Source organism: Cherax quadricarinatus, chromosome 18 (genome assembly GCF_038502225.1).
Source record: "Cherax quadricarinatus isolate ZL_2023a chromosome 18, ASM3850222v1, whole genome shotgun sequence".
Lineage (NCBI taxonomy): Eukaryota > Metazoa > Arthropoda > Malacostraca > Decapoda > Parastacidae > Cherax > Cherax quadricarinatus.
In genome coordinates this window covers 11,029,404-11,051,520 of record NC_091309.1, presented here as the reverse complement: position 1 = coordinate 11,051,520, position 22,117 = coordinate 11,029,404, and the positions used below count along the sequence as shown (strand labels likewise).

Sequence of the window (22,117 nt, the reverse complement as noted above, 5' to 3'; positions counted from 1 at the left end):
AATGATTTATTTATTCTGCGATGTTGTATGGTGTTGTTAAGCAGAAGCTGGACACACTGCCCTAGCAGGTGAGACTTAAAAACCGATAGTTTATGCAAATTATAATTTTAGTCCATTAACACAGTGGGAGATTTATTGCGTGCTATATTACAAGTCTGGTAATGGGTATATGGTCCATAGCCCTTAAGTGTTTAGAGTTTCACAATAAACGTAATGTGTGTAATTATTTACAGTATAATAATTAATGTAATAAATATTTTACATACGCGTTTAAAACTGTCAGGTGTTGTGTGCTAATTTGCATAAGATTGATGTACATTATACAGTTTTTAATGACTGACACATATAGATGTAATTATCTCGTGTAAAAGAGTTGATGTCATTTTGGCTGTTCGGTCGTCTGATTCGGGTGATGCCATAGGGTGAGGACATCATTGTGCTCCACTGATTATCTTGAAGGGGGGCCTTGATGCCGGTGAAGGGCTCTTGATACATGGATTAGGTTTTCTGGATATCTCTAGATAATGTCAGGTCGTGGTGTGGTCGTCAGGAGCCATGACGAGGTCTAAGGCTTCTTTCCCGGGGGAAGAGGAACACCGTACTGACTTCGCATTTGGTTCCTCAATGTTACCTCGTTGGCACGAGACTCGTTCAGTAGGCGCTGTATCTCTCTCGAGTAGGCTTCTCTGAAAGAGTAAGTTTATTTAGGTACAGGTATACTTAAATACAATTATCATACCTAGTAACATGCATAAATTACCTAGGATAACCCCAAAACGTCGAAGTGCCTTATTTCCATTGGGGTTCTTGTAATATCTTATTTAAAGCCTAGCAGTAGAAATAAGTCATAATTACAAGCTTAAAAAATAGCTAACTAAATTGTGTGAAAATCAGTTACAATAAAAGATATAATAGGGTTAAAGTAGTTACTATTATTTACTCGATTACAAGAGAGTTACAGCTTATCTACAAATAATGTTAGAAATACTCTCGAGCCTAGGACCCTGAGCTACATGTTGACGTACAGGGCAATGAACAGGCAGACACTGCTGCGCGGTCACCAGTACATGACCTACCAATTTCATATAGAGGTGTTCCATTTCCAGACTATTTTGCTGTAATAGCTACCCACCTTCACACCCGTTGGCAACAACATTGGTCAACTCTGCTCGGTAATAAACTTCATTCTATTAAACCGAGGATAGGTTACTGGCCGTCTTCTTGTCATCAGTGCCGAGGTTTGGAGACTACTCTCTCCCGCCTTCACATTGGCCACACTCGTCTTACTCATGGGTATCTCATGGAGAGGCACCCTGTTCCTCTCTGTGAGAAGTGTCCAAGTTCCAGTATCGATTAGCCACATTCTGTTAGACTGCCCTCTCTATCAACGAGCACGCAGAATTTACCTCCAACGTCGTCTCCGCTCTCCTACTCTCTTTACCTTCCCTTCTTGCTGATGGACCCTCCTTTAATCCTGACTCTCTCATTGACTTCTTGACAACGACTTTACTCCACAAACTCGGATGATACCTTTCACACTCCCCTCAGCCCTTTCTACATGAATCTCTTGCTGCCCTCTACCCTTTCACCATCCACTGCTCCGCTGTTCTTCGTAACCTATTACTCGTCCATCTCCTTTTTGCCACCTGATACCCTCGCTTCCTTCCTGCCCTGCAGTGCTGTATAGCCCTTGTGGTTTAGCGCTTTTGATTATAATATACTTCAGGGCATGGGGCGAGGAAGGATGTCTTGCTGCTGGCGAGGGGCTCTTGATCCAGGGAATTAAAGCTACCTCCACTCCTTCCCCCCTCCTCGGATATGACACCTGTGTGTCTCCCATTACCTTAAGTGCTGCATGACCCCTACGAGTTGAGCGCTTCCCCATAAATATTGAAGGGGAAACTGCAATATGAATTAAGGAAGATAATCCAGGATAACAGAGAACCTAGGATAACACAGAAGACCTATGATAACTTAAGATGATCTGCCATAGCAGGATAACAGACAACTCAGGATATCCTCACCTGTATTCATGACACTGCAGCCTGCGGCGGTGTTCGTCAGCCAGCTGGACGAGCTGCAGTCTTTGCTGTTCCTGCTGGTCCAGTGCCGCAGCCGCAGCCTCCACGCGTGCCGCATGCTGCCGCAGAGACGTGTTATATACGTGCATATTAAACTCTCATTCAGTATGGAAGGATGCCTTGATAATTGTACAAGACTCATGATTCACGGAGGTGACTTGGTAAAGCTATACACAGTGAAACGTGCTTAAGAAAGCTTGTTGGTAAAGCTATACACAGTGAAACGTGCTTAAGAAAGCTTGTTCTGCAGCTTGTCTTCACACACACCTGTTCATCCATGTGTTTACACACACCAGTTCGGCTTTGGAATCTTGATCACCTTGAGTATACGACGGTAATCTAGTCTCGATAATCAACTTACTGGTCATCGGGCCGTCGGAACGCGCAATTACGTCTTAACAGCTTATTAAACGGTTTCGTTAATGGCCGAGGTAAATTTGATGATCGTTTAGCCTCCTTGTAGTTGTTAAATACCTCTACTAAAGTTACTGATTAGACATCGTCTCCTTTAAAAAAAAGCCTAGCCCCAGTTCCCCGCGGAGTCTATCCCTACTGAACTTTGCAGCCTTTATCTGCACTGTCCCTTCAAGGGCTCGTCAGCTAAGAAATTAGAGCTATCGTCCCAATCTTTGGATCAGATTTAATTAACCTCGTATGCTTCAGGCGCTGTTACTTCCGGGTTAATTGCTTCTCCATGAATTTAATTTAATACTGTAGTAATGATAGTGATAGTCTCCCGTTTCGTTCACTATCCACTCCTTTCTCCCACAAACAGTCCAGTCCGTCCCTTAGAGCCGCTAACCAACTAATTCTGTACAGGCTATAACCCATCCACGCGAAACTACAGTCCATTCTCAACACCAAGGAGGTATGGCAGGCTAGTTTCCCTCTAATACACCCCTCACTCTGCCTTTCACACCCCTTCCCTTCCAGCTCCCTTTCCTTCATTCACTATTATACTTCATCCCTCTGTCCCTGCCATAATTTTCCCTCTCAGATCGCCAGTTCCCCTCATCTCTTGACTACCGTCGATTAGCGTCTTTAGTGAGGGGGAAACAACAGAAAACAACAGCTCTTACATAGTCAGTTTTGATATACTCTCATCTAGTAATAAATTATACCTGAAATAGGCTTTGAATTACCTTAGGCTAAACCATCATAACTTTCTCATTACCACTACGTGTCAGTTCTCAGTCAACTCGGCACATTTTTCCCAATTTATTTTTTAAAAGCTACCTTGTAGCTCAATGGTAAGGCGTTCGGCACTTACCCAAACGGAAACATAAACACATATACCCAAACGACCTGGATTCTACCCTGAACGAGGCGAAACATATGGGTACCTGCTACCCCTGTTCACCTAACTAAATAGATACATAGTCGGCTGTTTTTAATCATATCCTGTGGAATAACCTGAGGACCTCAAAAAAATAGTAAGCTTTACTGCCTGGCTTTCTTGAGTTATCTTGGGTTAGTAACCGTCTGGGGGTTGATAATCCAAATAATTTCTTTAGTATACTCGAAATATAGATTAGTTATATATAACTGGCTCTAGCATCATTATCACACCAGATATTCGAATTCTTACACTTAGTGTACGATGCTCTTTGGATTATTATTATTATAATCAAGAGGGAAGCGCTAAACCCGGAGGATTATACAGCGCCTGGGGGGGGAATGTGGAAGGCATTCAGGCTTAATTCGGGGAACTGGAGCACAGATCCAATTCCCTAAATCAAGAGCCCCTCACCAACATCAAGGAACCTTCCTTGAGCGAACATAGTATATCACGAATTCACAATTAATACACAAATTAGAAATGAAAACTGGACAATTATCAAGACGTTTCGGTCCATTCTGGATCTTAATCTCGTCGCGATTTAATAATGTTTTTTGTTGACAGTCCCGTTTCAATAGTTTCCAATTAAGTGCATAAATACATTAACAATCAACCCTCAATTTTAAAATGGGGTTTCAAGAGTCCTCTTAGACGAAATGGAGCTACAAGGCGATATTGCTGTAGCATTCTGTCGTTCACTCCTCCCCCAGCTCAACGACAAAGATCAGAAGGATTTTCCAGGCTCTGAATAACGTGCTAGGAATTCGTGTTGTAAAGCGGCCAGTCGCCAATTTTTAAAAGAATACTTTTGGACTGTCATTCAGTTGAGTGTGATGTACAACCACAAGCACCGTGCTCTGTCGTCCCTTGAAGGGACGACAGAACATAGTGCTAGTGCCTGGTACGACCACAGCACTGCTGTCGTCCCTTCAAGGGAAGTGCTAGTCCCTGGTACGACCACAGTGTGTCCTGTCGTCCTTGAGAGGAAAGGTGTTTTAATGTTGGTAAAGGGTTACTGATTCAAGGAATTTGAGTCCTCTTACTGGATCAAATCTCATTCCGTCATATTCCCTATGCGCTGTTTAACCCTCTACTGGTTTATTAGCTCTGAAACCGCAAGGGTCATACAGGTCCTGGAAGACGAGGGGTAATCCTGTGAGTTAGTGGAAGGTTTTAAGAGCCTTGGGAAGAGGAAACAACTGTACGGGGAATGACGACGCAAATCACTAAAATGAAAATTGATGACGATAATTTTGTAAGGGTAAAACAGTGGAACAAACGTCCCTTCAACTCTCCAAACAGCCATTATCATATCAACTTGCCCTAAATGACCACTTTCCACCCTTTCACTTAGCCTTCATCTCCCCTCTCGGTCCTCCTTTCCCACTTGTTCTCACCTACTCTCCTTCTCCCTGCCTCACAACTCTGCCATATTTTTCTCTCAGGAGCTTAATCAGTGGCATTTTAAACTAGAAGTTTCTAATAAGGCGGATGTAATCGATCGCTTTTATAAGTTTCGTCATGAATGCCTAAGTGGAGAGAAGACCAAGGAACCGGCAATCATTGACCAGTGAGCAGTAATATACGGCCGTTGACGCCAGTGATCAATGAAGCATTACCACTGACTTGTGACCGCTTCATCAGTGACCAGTAACCGTGACTTTATTTACTTCCTTTAACCGTCTTTAATCAGTGATCTTTGACCTGAGACCGTATAGCACTGACTAATGAAGACCCACATTCTGGGACTAGAGAATACATATATTCAAGGGAAAAAACTGAAGGTTTTACCGAAGTTTGATATACATGTAGAACAATCACTGTGAAAGTAAATTAGTGAAAATCCAAGCGGTTTCATGATTACTCACATAGTTCCTTGATAATGTGAAGTCACGAAAGCGCTTGAAATTTCACTATTTTTTCACAGTGGTTCTTCTGCATATTGATATCACATGTTTACTGTGATCTTACTGTATATATGTATATATATGTATATATATGTATATATATGTATATATATATATGTATATATATGTATATATATGTATATATATGTATATATATGTATATATATGTATATATATGTATATATATATGTATATATATGTATATATATATATGTATATATATATATGTATATATATATGTATATATATATGTATATATATATGTATATATATATGTATATATATATGTATATATATATGTGTATATATATGTGTATATATATGTGTATATATATGTGTATATATATGTGTATATATATGTGTATATATATGTGTATATATATGTGTATATATATATGTGTATATATGTGTATATATATATGTGTATATATATGTATATATATATGTATATATATGTATATATATATGTATATATATGTATATATATATGTATATATATATGTATATATATATGTATATATATATGTATATATATATGTATATATATATGTATATATATATATGTATATATATATATGTATATATATGTATATATAGATAGATAAAGGCTAAAGAGGTCTTTGTGGCATTTATGGATTTGGAAAAGGCGTATGACAGGGTGGATAGGGGGGCAGTGTGGCAGATGTTGCAAGTGTATGGTGTAGGAGGTAGGTTACTGAAAGCAGTGAAGAGTTTTTACGAGGATAGTGAGGCTCAAGTTAGAGTATGTAGGAAAGAGGGAAATTATTTCCCAGTAAAAGTAGGCCTTAGACAAGGATGTGTGATGCCACCGTGGTTGTTTAATATAATTATAGATGGGGTTGTAAGAGAAGTAAATGCGAGGGTCTTGGCAAGAGGCGTGGAGTTAAAAGATAAAGAATCACACATAAAGTGGGAGTTGTCACAGTTGCTCTTTGCTGATGACAGTGCTCTTGGGAGATTCTGAAGAGAAGTTGCAGAGATTGGTGGATGAATTTGGTAGGGTGTGCAAAAGAAGAAAATTAAAAGTGAATACAGGAAAGAGTAAGGTTATGAGGATAACAAAAAGATTAGGTGATGAAAGATTGGATATCAGATTGGAGGGAGAGAGTATGGAGGAGGTGAATGTATTCAGATATTTGGGAGTGGACGTGTCAGCGGATGGGTCTATGAAAGATCAGGTGAATCATAGAATTGATGAGGGGAAAAGGGTGAGTGGTGTACTTAGGAGTCTGGGGAGACAAAGAACTTTGTCCTTGGAGGCAAAGAGGGGAATGTATGAGAGTATAGTTTTACCAACGCTCTTATATGGGTGTGAAGCATGGGTGATGAATGTTGCAGTGAGGAGAAGGCTGGAGGCAGTGGAGATGTCATGTCTGAGGGCAATGTGTGGTGTGAATATAATGCAGAGAATTCGTAGTTTGGAAGTTAGGAGGAGGTGCGGGATTACCAAAACTGTTGTCCAGAGGGCTGAGGAAGGGTTGTTGAGGTGGTTCGGACATGTAGAGAGAATGGAGCGAAACAGAGTGACTTCAAGAGTGTATCAGTCTGTAGTGGAAGGAAGGCGGGGTAGGGGTCGGCCTAGGAAAGGTTGGAGGGAGGGGGTAAAGGAGGTTTTGTGTGCGAGGGGCTTGGACTTCCAGCAGGCATGCGTGAGCGTGTTTGATAGGAGTGAATGGAGACGAATGGTTTTTAATACTTGACGTGCTGTTGGAGTGTGAGCAAAGTAACATTTATGAAGGGATTCAGGGAAACCGGCAGGCCGGACTTGAGTCCTGGAGATGGGAAGTACAGTGCCTGCACTCTGAAGGAGGGGTGTTAAGGTTGCAGTTTAAAAACTGTAGTGTAAAGCACCCTTCTGGCAAGACAGTGATGGAGTGAATGATGGTGAAAGTTTTTTTTTCGGGCCACCCTGCCTTGGTGGGAATCGGCCAGTGTGATATATATATATATATATATATATATATATATATATATATATATATATATATATATATATAGATATAGATAACGTTTCCTCAATGAAATTAAGATAGGTTAAGACTGACCTGTTGCTCGTGCAGGAGACGAGCCCTCGTCCTCAGCTCCTGCTGCTGCCTCTCGGCTTCCTCCTGCAGCAACACCCGCAGTCTCCCCGTCAAACAAAACAAAAAGTCACCAGAACGACAAGGAAAGCTTAAATACTGGCAGAATGACGCGATTGGGCCAAACTTTAAGAAGTGAAAACGGTTTAACTTTCAACATTATATCCACAGTGGTGTTTTAACACCCATGGTAATGCTTTATCACATACAATGGAGCTTTATCAAATACCAAAAGTAGCATAAAGCTTCTCCCTGTTTAAAACATCTGAATTACCAGCTTAATCACTAGCCAAAAAATAAATATCGTAAAATAAAAAACTGAGTGCCTAGGTAGGTATAAGGTTTATCAGAAAACAGGACAAGTGTTTCCTGATGCGGGTCTTAGTCATATGAAGACCCACAGCTGGAGCTTTTGATCATCTGATCGAGACTTTCAGCTGGCTTACCCGTCCATCCCCATTAAAAATTAAAGTTATAATTATAACCACTGATACCTTATGTAGAGTGCCTGGTCAATTTATGACATAATAATATATACCCAGACGGTTACATTTCTCTCGGCGTCTGTGCCGAGAGTTGGCTTTAATCGCTACTTTAGGGATTAAAATATTCTTGTCAGGTGGTGAAAAGGTTAGCGTGCAGCCTGAATGACTCGAGTCGATAAACTTTACACTCCCATTAACAAAACATTGGGATTCATTACTTCTTATTCGCATTGTCTTTCTGTGTCTTAAATCGTTTTCAGTCCTCTATCCTATACCTTAAAGAATTCAAAGTTTGATCACTTGTTGTCATTATAGGAATATGAACAACACTCTTTGTGAGTCATCAGAATCCCCCATGAACCCTCAAAATCCCCCATGAACCCTCAAAATATTCCCTGAGCCCTCAAAATACCCCCGTGAGCTCTCGAAATCTTCCACGAACCATCAAAATTTTTCCAACGCGAGCTGAACAAAAAATTGGTGTACATATCTTTTTTTTTTTACTGGAGTAATCGGATTGAGCCTACGGTGTCTCTGTAGGTGAAACACTAGTTTGAAACCCTTGTTGAGTTTTTATTGCCCTGAAGGGGAAGGAAGAAGAGGTGGAAAGTAGAGTTCAGGGTGGGATTGTTGTTGACCTACCCTGACAGTCTGAGGTGATGTGCTGGCCGCCAGTGTTAAGCTTCTGAGAGGCTCTTGGGATTTATTCATTCTCTCTCCCCGGACTGAAAAGTGTTCTCTCTGTTTTACTCGTGTATTTCACATATACCTCCATCCATCTTCCTCACTCACACTGTGGCCCAAGAGAATGAAATAAAAAAAATCCGTCCATATTTCTCTCTCTCTCTCTCTCTCTCTCTCTCTCTCTCTCTCTCTCTCTCTCTCTCTCTCTCTCTCTCTCTCTCTCTCCCCTCCAAGGATTCACCAGTATTTTAGCCAACATACAAAATATAATCTCGAGCCTTTGAGATTGTCACATGAATGGGATTACCACTGAGCTACGATTAAATCAAGACCATAACATTTTTTTACCCCAATATTGGAGCGAGTGAATGCCTCTTACTCAGGCAAAGTAATGCACAAGGTTAGTTTGACATTTTTAATATACACTCCATGCCAAATTTGTTGACGGTAGTCACCTATGCTCATCCCGTGGCCTTCACCCCTAGATCCATCATGTGGGCATTCCCACTGTGGGTGGTAATCAGTTTACAGAATGAGTCTAGGAATTAGACTCTGAAATTCTTTGAAAATGTAGAATGTAATAAAGTTGGTAGAATTACCGACAATGTGTAAAGTAAAAGGACACAAGTGCAACTAATGTGACATTTATTGTGGCAACGTTTCGCTCTCCAGGAGCTTTATCAAGCCATTACAAACACTACATGGACACAGAGGGTAAATAAAGGCTCAGAGTGAGGTGTAATACTAGTGAGGTACCATTTCGATGTTCACTAGTGGTGGTAGTAGTGGTAGTGACAAAAGTAATACAATATGGTAGAGCAATTAATTCGTACATGAGTAATAGCTTTTATATCCTTTTACTCATGTCCGAATTAATTGCTCTACCATATTGTATTACTTTTGTCACTACCACTACTACTACTACTACTACTACTACTACTACTACTACCACCACTAGTGAACATCGAAATGGTACCTCACTAGTATTACACCTCACTCTGAGCCTTTATTTACCCTCTGTGTCCATGTATTGTTTGTAATGGCTTGATAAAGCTCCTGGAGAGCGAAACGTTGCCACAATAAATGTCACATTAGTTGCACTTGTGTCCTTTTACTTTACAAAATGTAGAATGTTTGTCATCACGACGCAGACAGCGAACCAACTGACCGTCTAGGAAAGTTTCCCTTCAACTGGACTCGTTTTCTTCAGTTGCAAGAGTAATCATTAACATTGGTCGGTTAGTTGGTTTTAAAGCATATAGACTCGGTGGTCATTAAGGCTGCATGTCACCTACTCACCGCCAACCCAGAACATTTTTATTTCCGTATTTTCCGGCATATAAGGCGCGCCTTTTTTTCCCCAGTCTTGGAAAATCAGCCGGCGCCTTATATGCTGAAGGTCAGGGTCAAGGGTAGGCTTTGGGTTACGTTTCATCATACAGTAAAGAGGGTAATTAACCCTTGAATATGGTAACTAATTTACCTTTATAAGACTTGTCGTGCGCCTTATATGCCGGAAAATACGGTAATTCCATATATAGGCCTATCGAGGTTACAATTTGTGTGTGTGTGTGTGTGTGTGCAAAGGTGAAACTTTGGATATGTATTCTTACATCTACTGCCCTTGTTCACCTTACGTTAAGTTGGGGCTTTCTATGTGGTATGTCAGTTAGATTAGTAATAGTTGAATCGTGTAGAAATATTTATTATTATTACTATTATTATCAGAATATATGCCAGGTGAATCGCTAAAATTGTAGAAACTTTTGAATTTTCCTAAATTCCGCATGTTTAAATTTGAACAATATAATTACGTATTAAAATGTGATATTATTAGGACCCTTTCGAGAAATTTTGAGTGGCGGGGGGATGTGGAACAGCCGGGGAAGTGAAGCCGTACAGAAGTCATTTGTAATTTGTGGGCACTGGTTGTCGTGGAAAATTCAGCTAATAATCCAGCATCTTCGTTGCCAAATTGGGTTTTTTTGGCCTGAATTTGTAATAGGAACCCGTGTTAATGTCCCCTGCTGAAGAATTGGGACACGAAATTTGCGGGACCTCAAGACTTACGTGTGGATAGCGGAAGATGAGGGATATGACCATCACTCACAGGAGGGAGTTAGTCCTGCGACCTAGTGTGACTTAAGTCCCACTCATCTCACCCAAATTACTTGCAGATAATTCAGGTAATACCCTGTAAACCTCCTGCAGATAATTTACTCATAATAATTCACAAAAATAAAATTATGATTTTTTTTTAGGAAATCTGCAAATGATTTTTAGGCAATGTAAATTTGTGCAGTGGGTCTGAAAAATGGCAGATGAAGTTCAATGTGGATAAGTGTAAGGTACTTGCCCTTGGTAATGAAAATAACCATCGAAGCTATAATCTAGGTGAAGTAGAGCTTGATCATACAGAATGTGAAAAAGACTTGGGAGTCATGGTAAGCAGAAATCTAAAGCCAAGACAGCAGTGCCTTAGTGTGCGCAACAAGGCCAACAGATTACTTGGATTTATCTCAAGAAGTATAAGTAACAGAAGTCCAAAAGTTATTTTGCAGCTCTATACATCACTAGTGAGGCCTCATTTAGATTATGCTGCTCAGTTTTGGTCCCCTTACTACAGGATGGATATAGACTCATTAGAGAACATACAGAGAAGAATGACTAAAATGATTTACTGTGTAAGGAACCTCCCGCATGAAGATAGACTTAAAGCCTTAAATCTCCACTCTCTGGAGAGGCGTAGAATGAGGGGAGATATCATTGAAGTGTATAAGTGGATGACGGGCATAAACAAGGGAGATATTAATAAAGTACTGAGGGTGTCGAACCAGGTAAGAACCAGAAATAATGGCTTTAAGTTGGATAAATTTAGATTTAGAAAGGACATAGGTAAGTACTGGTTTTCTAACAGAGTTGTAGATGCGTGGAACAGTCTTCCCAGTGGGGTGATAGAGGCTAGGACCTTGTGTAGCTTTAAGAAGAGACTGGACAAATATATGAGTGGGAGGGGCTGGGTTTAATTGGTGTCATTGGGTACGGGAGTTATTTATTGGGTAGCTTTGGGTAGAGGTCGTTTTGATAAGGACCTGCCTCGCATGGGCCAGTAGGCCTTCTGCAGTGTTCCTCCATTCTTATGTTCTTATTCATAGGGCTGTCGCGAGCATGTATGAATATTGCATTATGTAAATTTAACCTAGCCTAACCTGATAAAGTAAAAAAAAAATTGTAAACATACGTTCACTGAGGAGTTTTTCATTCTGAAAATGCATTTTATGGAAGTGCATTTTCGAACTTTTGGGTCTGACCTGCCCGAAATGTTCATACATGCTAGTGGCTTTCCTTTGTGCTTAGGAACATTTACATTTAAACTACCTATTTTTTTATGTTGCACAAGAGAATAAAATGTTTTTGTTTTTACATCTATTCAGTCTTTCTGTACCTACATCCTGCTACCTAGTGCACCTCACCTGCACCGCCTTAGGTGGAGGTTGGCTTGGTACTGCTCTTCCCTGGCTGCTACCACCTCAGCCACACGCTGAGCACGACACCTTCGTCTTCCACACGCTAGCCAATCCGTCTGCTCCTCAGCCATCTAGACACGGCACGGCAAGGGGGCAGGCAAGCCTCTTAGCTGGCACGCCTGGGGGTAGGCAAGCCTAGTAGTTGGCACGCCTAGGGGCAGGCAAGCCAAGTAACTGGCACACCTAGCAGAAGCAGGTACGTCTAAGAGCAGGAAGCATAATAACAGCAAGCCTAGGAGAAATGAGATGTGTCCTAGGAACGCTACTGCTTGGAGGCGTGGGAGTGATTGTTGTAGGAGCCTAGGGGAATTAGGTTCATTGTCAAAAAAATATATATAGGGGTAATCGCGAATATTTTCCATAAAAGTAACTAGAAATGAGAAACTAGATCAAAATGTGTATAGTATAACTACGAGTGCTTTTTTTTTTTAGCGCTGTACAAGGATTGGCTGGACACCCTGTACGGGACTCACTCCTTTATTCACAATTTTTAAGTCTTGTCAGACTTGACATTCACTCGTTTGGTCAGGCTTGACATTCACTCGTTTGGTCAGACTTGACATTCACTCGTTTGGTCAGACTTGACATTCACTCGACTCTTGATCAAGCTCTACGCAGAGCCACTTATGATGAAGCTCTACGCAGAGCCACTTATGATGAAGCTCTACGCAGAGCCACTTATGATGAAGCTCTACGCAGAGCCACTTATGATGAAGCTCTACGCAGAGCCACTTATGGTGAAGCTCTACGCAGAGCCACTTATGGTGAAGCTCTACGCAGAGCCACTTATGGTGAAGCTCTACGCAGAGCCACTTATGGTGAAGCTCTACGCAGAGCCACACTTGATAAAGCTCTACGCAGAGCCACACTTGATAAAGCTCTACGCAGAGCCACACTTGATAAAGCTCTACGCAGAGCCACACTTGATAAAGCTCTACGCAGAGCCACTCTTGATAAAGCTCTACGCAGAGCCACTCTTGATAAAGCTCTACGCAGAGCCACTCTTGATAAAGCTCTACGCAGAGCCACTCTTGATAAAGCTCTACGCAGAGCCACTCTTGATAAAGCTCTACGCAGAGCCACTCTTGATAAAGCTCTACGCAGAGCCACTCTTGATAAAGCTCTACGCAGAGCCACTCTTGATAAAGCTCTACGCAGAGCCACTCTTGATAAAGCTCTACGCAGAGCCACTCTTGATAAAGCTCTACGCAGAGCCACTCTTGATAAAGCTCTACGCAGAGCCACTCTTGATAAAGCTCTACGCAGAGCCACTCTTGATAAAGCTCTACGCAGAGCCACTCTTGATAAAACTCTACGCAGAGCCACACTTGATAAAGCTCTACGCAGCAAAACGCTGTACCGATAGAAACGTGTTCTTCAACGTGTTTTGACCATCGTCAGCTGGACGCCACGTGGTGCACCTGACTAAAGGTGGCAGGCGGTGCACCTGACTGAAAATGCCAGGTGATTTTCCTAACGAAAGATGCCAGGTGGTGCACCTGAGCGTCCTTGTTGCCATGACAACGCTCCAGTGGTGCCACATCATGATAACATCGCATACAGGAGTGCCAACCCGTTGTCGAATTAAGCTCTATTTAGCATTGTAAACACGAGGGGTCGTTAACAGTGTTGGGGAATGAGAGGCATTAAAACAGGGATCACTTTTACTCCAAAATTTGGCATAATGTGCTACTTCCAGGGGGCGCGAGCTTAAAATACGTCATTAGGGACACATCATAGGGGGGAATTAAGCTTAAATATCAATTCAGGAAAGTCTTACAAAAAATATTTAGTGAAAATGATTGTGAAAACTATATCAATCGTTGTCTTTACGAGCGATATCAATTAACAGAGACTGGATATTTTTTAGGCTCGTACTGGACGCGCAAACACTACAAGTTGACCCTCATTGGGGGTTCCTGACGCTGCTGAGGGGCTCTTGATCTAGGGAATTGGATCTGTGCTCCAGTTCCCCGAATTAAGCCTAAATACCTTCCACATCCCCCCCCCCCAGGCGCTCCTCCGGATTTAGCACTTCCTCCTTGATTATAATAATGTCTGAAAATTGTCGTATCGTAGGCTTTCCTGACCACATAACTTTTATTTACAGGAAAGGAGTCACCAAGACGAGGCATCACTGCTAAGGTGAGCCAAGTGGGGAGAGTAGCTTGAGTTCCTTGGATCAGGAGCCCTAATGGTTATAACCGTAACCATTATTTTTAAACGGGTGGACCGGTAAGCCAGGGGAAGGCCTCGGTCAGTGACCAAAAGCTCCAGCGGCGGGTCATCATATGACTTTAAGACCCGTGTCAGGAAATTTATCCTGTTTCTTGACAATTCTTATCTAACCTTAAAGGCAGATATTTCTCAGTTATTCCAGTATCGAGGCTTCTTTTTTAAAAATGTGTGTGTGTGTGTGACGCAATTAATATTTGCACTAATAACTCATTACACTTTTCACCGGGTGTGGACGGGTAAATGGCTCATTACTTTGTAATTTGTTCATGATTGTATAGGTTGTTTATTACCTTTGTAACTTGTTCAGCTATCAAAACTTTGGGGCCCAGTCCCTGGACCCATTATGTACCTCTGTTATGTTGAGGCACAGTCCCTGGACCCATTATGTACCTCTGTTATGTTGAGGTACAGTCCCTGGACCCATTATGTACCTCTGTTATGTTGAGGCACAGTCCCTGGACCCATTATGTACCTCTTTTATGTTGAGGTACAGTCCCTGGACCCATTATGTACCTCTGTTATGTTGAGGTACAGTCCCTGGACCCATTATGTACCTCTGTAATGTTGAGGTACAGTCCTTGGACCCATTATGTACCTCTGTTATGTTGAGGTACAGTCCCTGGACCCATTATGTACATCTGTTATGTTGAGGTACAGTCCCTGGACCCATTATGTACCTCTGTTATGTTGAGGTACAGTCCCTGGACCCATTATGTACCTCTTTTATGTTGAGGTACAGTCCCTGGACCCATTATGTACCTCTGTTATGTTGAGGTACAGTCCCTGGACCCATTATGTACCTCTGTAATGTTGAGGTACAGTCCTTGGACCCATTATGTACCTCTGTAATGTTGAGGTACAGTCCCTGGACCCATTATGTACCTCTGTAATGTTGAGGTACAGTCCTTGGACCCATTATGTACCTCTGTAATGTTGAGGTACAGTCCCTGGACCCATTATGTACCTCTGTTATGTTGAGGTACAGTCCCTGGACCCATTATGTACCTCTGTAATGTTGAGGTACAGTCCCTGGACCCATTATGTACCTCTGTAATGTTGAGGTACAGTCCCTGGACCCATTATGTACCTCTGTAATGTTGAGGTACAGTCCCTGGACCCATTATGTACCTCTGTAATGTTGAGGTATAGTCCCTGGACCCATTATGTACCTCTGTAATGTTGAGGTACAGTCCCTGGACCCATTATGTACCTCTGTAATGTTGAGGTACAGTCCCTGGACCCATTATGCACCTCTAATCTTTTGACAGTCGCCCACAGGATGGGTGTGGGGTGCATAATACAAATATTAAACTGAAACTCCCCACAGTTATTACAGCATCGAAACAAATACTTTTGAAAGAGATGTTTATGTGCTGGAGTAACTGTGGGAAACATCTGCCTTTAAGGCAGATGTTTCCCTACTGCACTCAGAAATGCTGACACATGTCTTCTAATGTCTGAGTCAATAGTGTGTCATCCACGACGTATGGTTTATGTACCGTGTAAGTTATACCTTAGCGCTTTGAGGCTCATTTCTCACTGTCAAAAATGGTTAAATATATGAGGGTCTCTGGTTATGGGAGTTAATGGGACTATCAGTTATTTTGTGACGGGAGGCACATGAGACTCGAGTATTTTCTCAACATATTTTACGAGAGTAAGTTTAGTTGGGGGCGGAGGTCACGGCGAATGGGTGAAATATTTTCATGGGGGAGGGTAGTGCTAAACTTATTGTGGTCATCAGCACCTAGGGGAAATGGAAGGCATTTGGACTCCAGCCACAGGATTGGCTGGATGGATTTCCATGCGTTTACTCAAGGTCTGATCTGGGAAACTTGATAGGATGAGGATATCAAGCATCACACCATGGATTCTGTCATGTTGAATACCTCTGTAAACCATTTATAATTTTGTAAATACTGTACTTCACTGCCACTAATTTCCTGACCACTGGAGGCTGAGTCCCAGGCCCATTCTCGAACTTTTTGACTATTTCACATAGGATGGGTATATGGTGACTACCACCAGCAGGATGGGCAGGTGGCGAATACCCTACCTCCTACAGAATGGGTGTGTGGTAACTACTGCATACTGAACTCGTATGGCGTTAAACGTGGGTTCTTCAGCTATGGCATCGATCATCAGGTTATTTTCGTTAGTGAGACCATACAAATCACAGTTCAAAGGTAACTGGTTCGAACCTCAGGCCTGGGAACCTTATCGGCAAATCTTCCTTACACTCCCGCTACCCACGTAGAAGTAAAGGAAGTGCCTGTATTTTGCCCAACTATTGTGTGGGTTGCAGCCTAGAACAATACGTGTTAGAAACTCCATTTGTGCTGGAAGTATTCAAGAGGTCGGTACAAAGTGCCCTGTGATATTAAAGAGCAGGGGGGGGGGTACCATATGAAGTTGTACAGCGCCTGGAGTTTACCTGGAGAGAGTTTGGGGGGTCAACGCCCCCGCGACCCGGTCTGAGACCAGGCCTCGTGGTGGATTAGGGTCTGATCAACCAGGCAAGGTTACCAGATTTGATTCAGGAAAAAGGATAGTAGCTTCAGTTATTTGGGAGTCTGCGGCATCGAGCCGCCCCTCTTCACTGGCGGGAATTTAATGGTTTGAAAAATCGGAAAATCCAGGCACTGTATATAGCATTTCTGTGCTCGGAGCGATATCCATTTGTTAGTGTATTTGAGCAAGTGTTTTACGCTGTAACTCAAACACAGCAAATCAGACGAATGCTCAAAGTTTAAAAGAGTACGAAGGAGATTACTGAATTGTTTACACTGCTATGAGAGTTGTAATGAAGGATAAGTTTTTTGTTGTGTGGCAGTAATGGTAGTGGGGGATTTTCATTATTATAATCATGGGGGAGTGCTAAACCCTTAGGGATTATACAGCTATGGGGGGGGGATGGAAAGTATTCAGGCTCAGTTTAGGTAACAAGCACAGATCCAATTCCCTAGACGTAGAGCCCCTCACCAGCGTCAAGGAATATTCCCCTAAGGCAGTGGTTCCCAAACTGGGGGTAAATTACCCCCTGGGGGTAATTTAACCATTTTTGGGGGGTAATGGAGGGGTGACAGAAAAAAGTTATGAATTCTGAAAATCAAGAAAACAATGCGGTACCCGGTATGAGGATTATTGCTAACTTTGTCTTATAATAGGTTTACTTTACAACTTTATATACTAAGTAAGTAATAAAGTTAAACCAAATAACAATAAACATCAAAAACTAATATACAGTATTAGAAAAGAAGAAATATATAGCTAAGTGTGTGGAAACCCAAAAGTATTTTGACAAGTATGCTTCAGGACAAAAGTCACTCAGTAGCCCAGATCGACCTGTCCAGTATGCGTCACTCACTTCCTGAGGCTGCCTCTATTTCACATTGTCAGTTTATCTGTGAGCATCAGCCGAGGTAGACATAAGCTGGTATGTATGTGTACTGCCCTGTGCAGTATATAGTTAGTATTTACCCACTGTTACTGTGAATTTGTAGCTATTATTAATTTTATATATAATATATGTGTGGTTTTTACGTTTTCAATGGTTTTGCTAGGATTAGCAGAGTATGCGAGGCTGTATACGTTCACGTTTAGCCATATATATCAATAATAACAACATTTTGTGAAAGGGGTAACATGCTTTATGTGGCATGTTAAATTGGGTAACAAGCTGAAAAAGTTTGGGAACCACTGCCCTAAGGGAAGATTTTCTTGAGATTTACATGTAGGGTTACTATCGTTATAACATTGTATACAGTGCCGACAAGTGGATAAGCAAGACGCATGTGCAACAGTTGGGTATCTTTATTTCTGAAATGATGACCAAATATAGAGACAGCAGAAACACTGAAGAGTTGAGGATGATGTGATCACTCAGGCCTTAAAAGAAATGATTTTGAGGATGTTGGTCCCTCGGCCTGGATAAATGCTTAGCTCTATAGTCTTGAACAATGTAAAGTAGAAGCACAAGAATTGAGTCTACAGTACTGCCAGAGGCGAGGCGTGAAGAGTTAGCAACCCACGACATCAGTAAAACCTACGGGTTATTTCCACTGAGGTCCTTTGGTTCTCATTCCCAGAATGTGACCTACGACGGTCGGCTAACTCCCAGATGCCTACTTCTTGCTAGGTAAATAGGGGCAAAAGGTATAAGGAAACGTGCCCTGTTTCCACTTGCGTTGGGATAGAACCCAGGTTCTTCAGAAGTGAGACGAAGGCACTACCACTTGACCCTCGAGTGGGTGTTGTGGTTGTAGTGGAGTGGTGGTCGTGGTGGGATGGCGGTTGTTGTAGTAGTGTGGATAGTGGTGGAATAAGTTTTGGTCCTGCGGAGGTGGGTTAGCAATGGAGGAGTGATTGTAGAGGAGCAAGAGTGAAAAGGGTGGGGATTGAATTCGTGGAGAAGGAAAGGATAGGGGGAGATTATCGAAAAAAATGAGGTTTATTAATCAAACAGTGTTACAAAGTGAGCACGGGTTTGTAGATATGCAAGCCTTCAGACATGGAATGGGAAAGAAACTGGAACTGTCAAAACTTGAAGAGAAAAGGTTAAACTTAAAATTTAGGTAAATTAAGAGATGTTACATTTGAGTTCGAAGGTCCTGTTGAAATTCTTCTATTGAAAGAAGAGCTTATCGAGGCTCATATCCAGATGCTTTTATGAGAAGTAATTTTGGCATTATGGAAGGGAATGTAATTATGTACGATGGGCGAAGAGTGGGGACCCTTGGATTATTATTATAATCAAGGGGGAAGCGCTAAACCCGGAGGATTATACAGCGCCTGGGAGGGGGGATGTGGAAGGCATTCAGGCTTAATTCGGGGAACTGGAGCACAGATCCAATTCCCTAAATCAAGAGCCCCTCACCAACATCAAGGAACCTTCCTTGAGGGGAGGGGACCCTTGGAGTTAATGCAAAATGAAGCTCTCTGAATTATTCTAGCGCTGTATAGCCCTTGTGGCTTAGCGCTTCTTTTTGATTATAATAATAATAATAATCTGAATTATTCTTGGTTGTCCCCAATCTACAAAGGCTCTTAATATGAGGAAGGAGCTTGGTATTTCTAGTATCAGTGATAGGATTGTTGATATTAACACTGTACTCGGTATTAGAATGTTAAGAAACGAACCAGACACTGTCACAATGAACCTTACTAAGTGTCTAGAGGTAAATACACAGATCTAAATGGACTGTGAAAACGTGCAATTGCATTAAGTTTTATAACCTGCATGAACTGTATCACTGTAGGCAACAAGAGCATTTCACCCCTCCATGGAAGATGTGTTCATTTAATATCACATACCTACAAGTCCCTCCCAAGAAGCTCATTGCTAGTAATCCCTTCCTTAAATCACTTGTTAAAGCAACTGCTCAAGAAGAAATTTCTCGCCTAGCTGGTAGTAATAAGTTATCACAAGTAATATACACTGATGGATCTAAACAGGAGTCTTCTGGCAGGGCTGCATCTGCTCTTGTTGCCACCTCCCTAGTTAAGAACGATAATAAACTTGTTGAACTAGGCATAAGAATTAACAACTGGGCGTCTACACTGCATACTGAACTGTTTGCAATCCTAATGGCGCTAAAGCTAACTTATGACATTGAGCTTGACTCTATCATCATTACTGATTCTATGTCATCACTGAAGGCTCTTAACTCATATAATGACTCCAACAACATGCTCATTGGAGAAGCCAGGTATAGATACTCAAAAATCAGAGACGAAGGAATTAATGTACAATGCTATGGATCCCATCACACATTGGATTACTCCTTCATGATAAAGATGATATGTTAGCCAAGAAGAGTACCCAGAAGGAGTATGTAGAATACAACTTTGGTATAACTGTCTAGCATTAGGAATAATATTAGGAGAGAAGTAAATAATGAAAATGATTGTTATAGGAATGCAGTTAGAAGCCTGAGTAGATCTATAACCCACTATGATAACATGAACGTAGATAAGTATTTATGGAGCAACTTGCAATGTGAACAGACTGACTGATGTTGTAGTGGCCAGGCTTAGGCTTGGTTACAAGTACTTCTGGCAGTTTGGGAGACACAGATGATGATCAAACTAAATGTAAATTATGTGATCAGGCATATGGTCACTGTCTTGAACACTGGAATTTACCTGGAGTTTACCTGGAGAGAGTTCCGGGGGTCAACGCCCCCGCGGCCCGGTCTGTGACCAGGCCTGGTGGATCAGAGCCTGATCAACCAGGCTGTTGCTGCTGGCTGCACGCAAACCAACGTACGAGCCACAGCCCGGCTGGTCAGGAACCGACTTTAGGTGCTTGTCCAGTGCCAGCTTGAAGACTGCCAGGGGTCTGTTGGTAATCCCCCTTATGTATGCTGGGAGGCACTTGAACAGTCTCGGGCCCCTGACATTTATTGTATGGTCTCTTAACGTGCTAGTGACACCCCTGCTTTTCATTGGGGGGATGTTGCATCGTCTGCCAAGTCTTCTGTTTTCGTAGTGAGTGATTTTCGTGTGCAAGTTCGGTACTAGTCCCTCTAGGATTTTCCAGGTGTATATAATCATGTATCTCTTCCGCCTGCGTTCCAGGGAATACAGGTTCAGGAACCTCAAGCGCTCCCAGTAATCGAGGTGTTTTATCTCCGTTATGCGCGCCGTGAAGGTTCTCTGTACATTTTCTAGGTCAGCAATTTCACCTGCCTTGAAAGGTGCTGTTAGTGTGCCGCAATATTCCAGCCTAGATAGAACAAGTGACCTGAAGAGTGTCATCATGGGCTTGGCCTCCCTACCCAGGGTGACTAAAGTGTGTCAAAACACTGGTTAGCCCAGAGTTAGTCAAGAGAGAGAAGGACAAAAGTTAATAAGATACACCATGTGGGAGAACAGCTATGGAGTGTGTAGATCATTGTTTTGAAAATGTGAGGCTGTGATTGTATATTCTGTACATATCTGTTGAGAATACAGTTATATTTTTGTAGTAGTAGTTTACATAACCTGTGAAGAGGGCTGGTGGAAGGATATCAGACACACTCAGGATGATCAGCCATAATGTATTACCCCTAGACAAATAAGGCCATTAAGTAAAAGCTACCCCACACTAGAACATGTAGTGAGAACCTTACTATCAAGGTAATAAGGGACAACCAACGTAACATGGCTTAATTGTCCACTTATTGAGAAATAAGGAGATAGACAATATAATAACCTATGTGACATGTCAAGATATCTTGTTAATGAAAATAAGATACCAGATATACTAAGCAAATTTCCTAAATTTGCTTAGTATATCTAAATTTCCTAAATTTGCTTGTAACAGATAATTGAACTATAGATATGTAGATATAAATCCATATGTATTCCTGTTAACCCTTTGGGGGCCTAGTTCATAGGCCATTTGAGTATCCATATGCTCTTGCGGTACCGTCCACAGGATGGATATGAGATGCACAATAAACTAGCCACTTCGGTGGCAAAATGTAATCTAATCTAATAAGGAGGTGTTTACCTGGAGAGAGTTCCGGGGGTCAACGCCCCCGCGGCCCGGTCTGTGACCAGGCCTCCTGGTGGATCCTATGAAGAGATTATTTGAAGTGATCAGTTCTTCAGTCTTGCACGTGTGTTATATTCATCTTGTCAGTTTTGTGTGTCTTTAGTAGATTTAACAGTGATTAAAATCTTAGTTATTTGGTCAGACTATGGAATTTGTGAAGGAATGGTAGTGTAATGACTTTGTCTCAAGATGTAGGGTTCTATATAAGGGTCTT

General features: G+C 41.9%; 1 protein-coding gene and 1 long non-coding RNA gene across 2 annotated transcripts in view; one reads left to right on the top strand and one right to left on the bottom strand.

The window, feature by feature from the left end:
- The window catches only part of LOC138852863 (uncharacterized), a 38,683-nt gene that overhangs the window by 3,646 nt on the left and 12,920 nt on the right, over positions 1–22,117 (top strand). The window contains exon 2 of the long non-coding RNA XR_011392138.1: positions 14,236–14,270. This is a non-coding gene — a long non-coding RNA (uncharacterized lncRNA). The remainder of the gene's footprint in view (positions 1–14,235; positions 14,271–22,117) is intronic.
- Positions 492–12,609, bottom strand: LOC128689203 (uncharacterized). The gene is made up of 4 exons (XM_053777340.2): positions 12,072–12,609; positions 7,394–7,475; positions 2,025–2,140; positions 492–686 (listed from the first exon to the last, which is right to left on the bottom strand). The coding sequence occupies exons 1-4, from the start codon at positions 12,194–12,196 to the stop codon at positions 566–568; spliced, it is 444 nt and encodes a 147-aa protein (XP_053633315.2). The 5' UTR covers positions 12,197–12,609; the 3' UTR covers positions 492–565.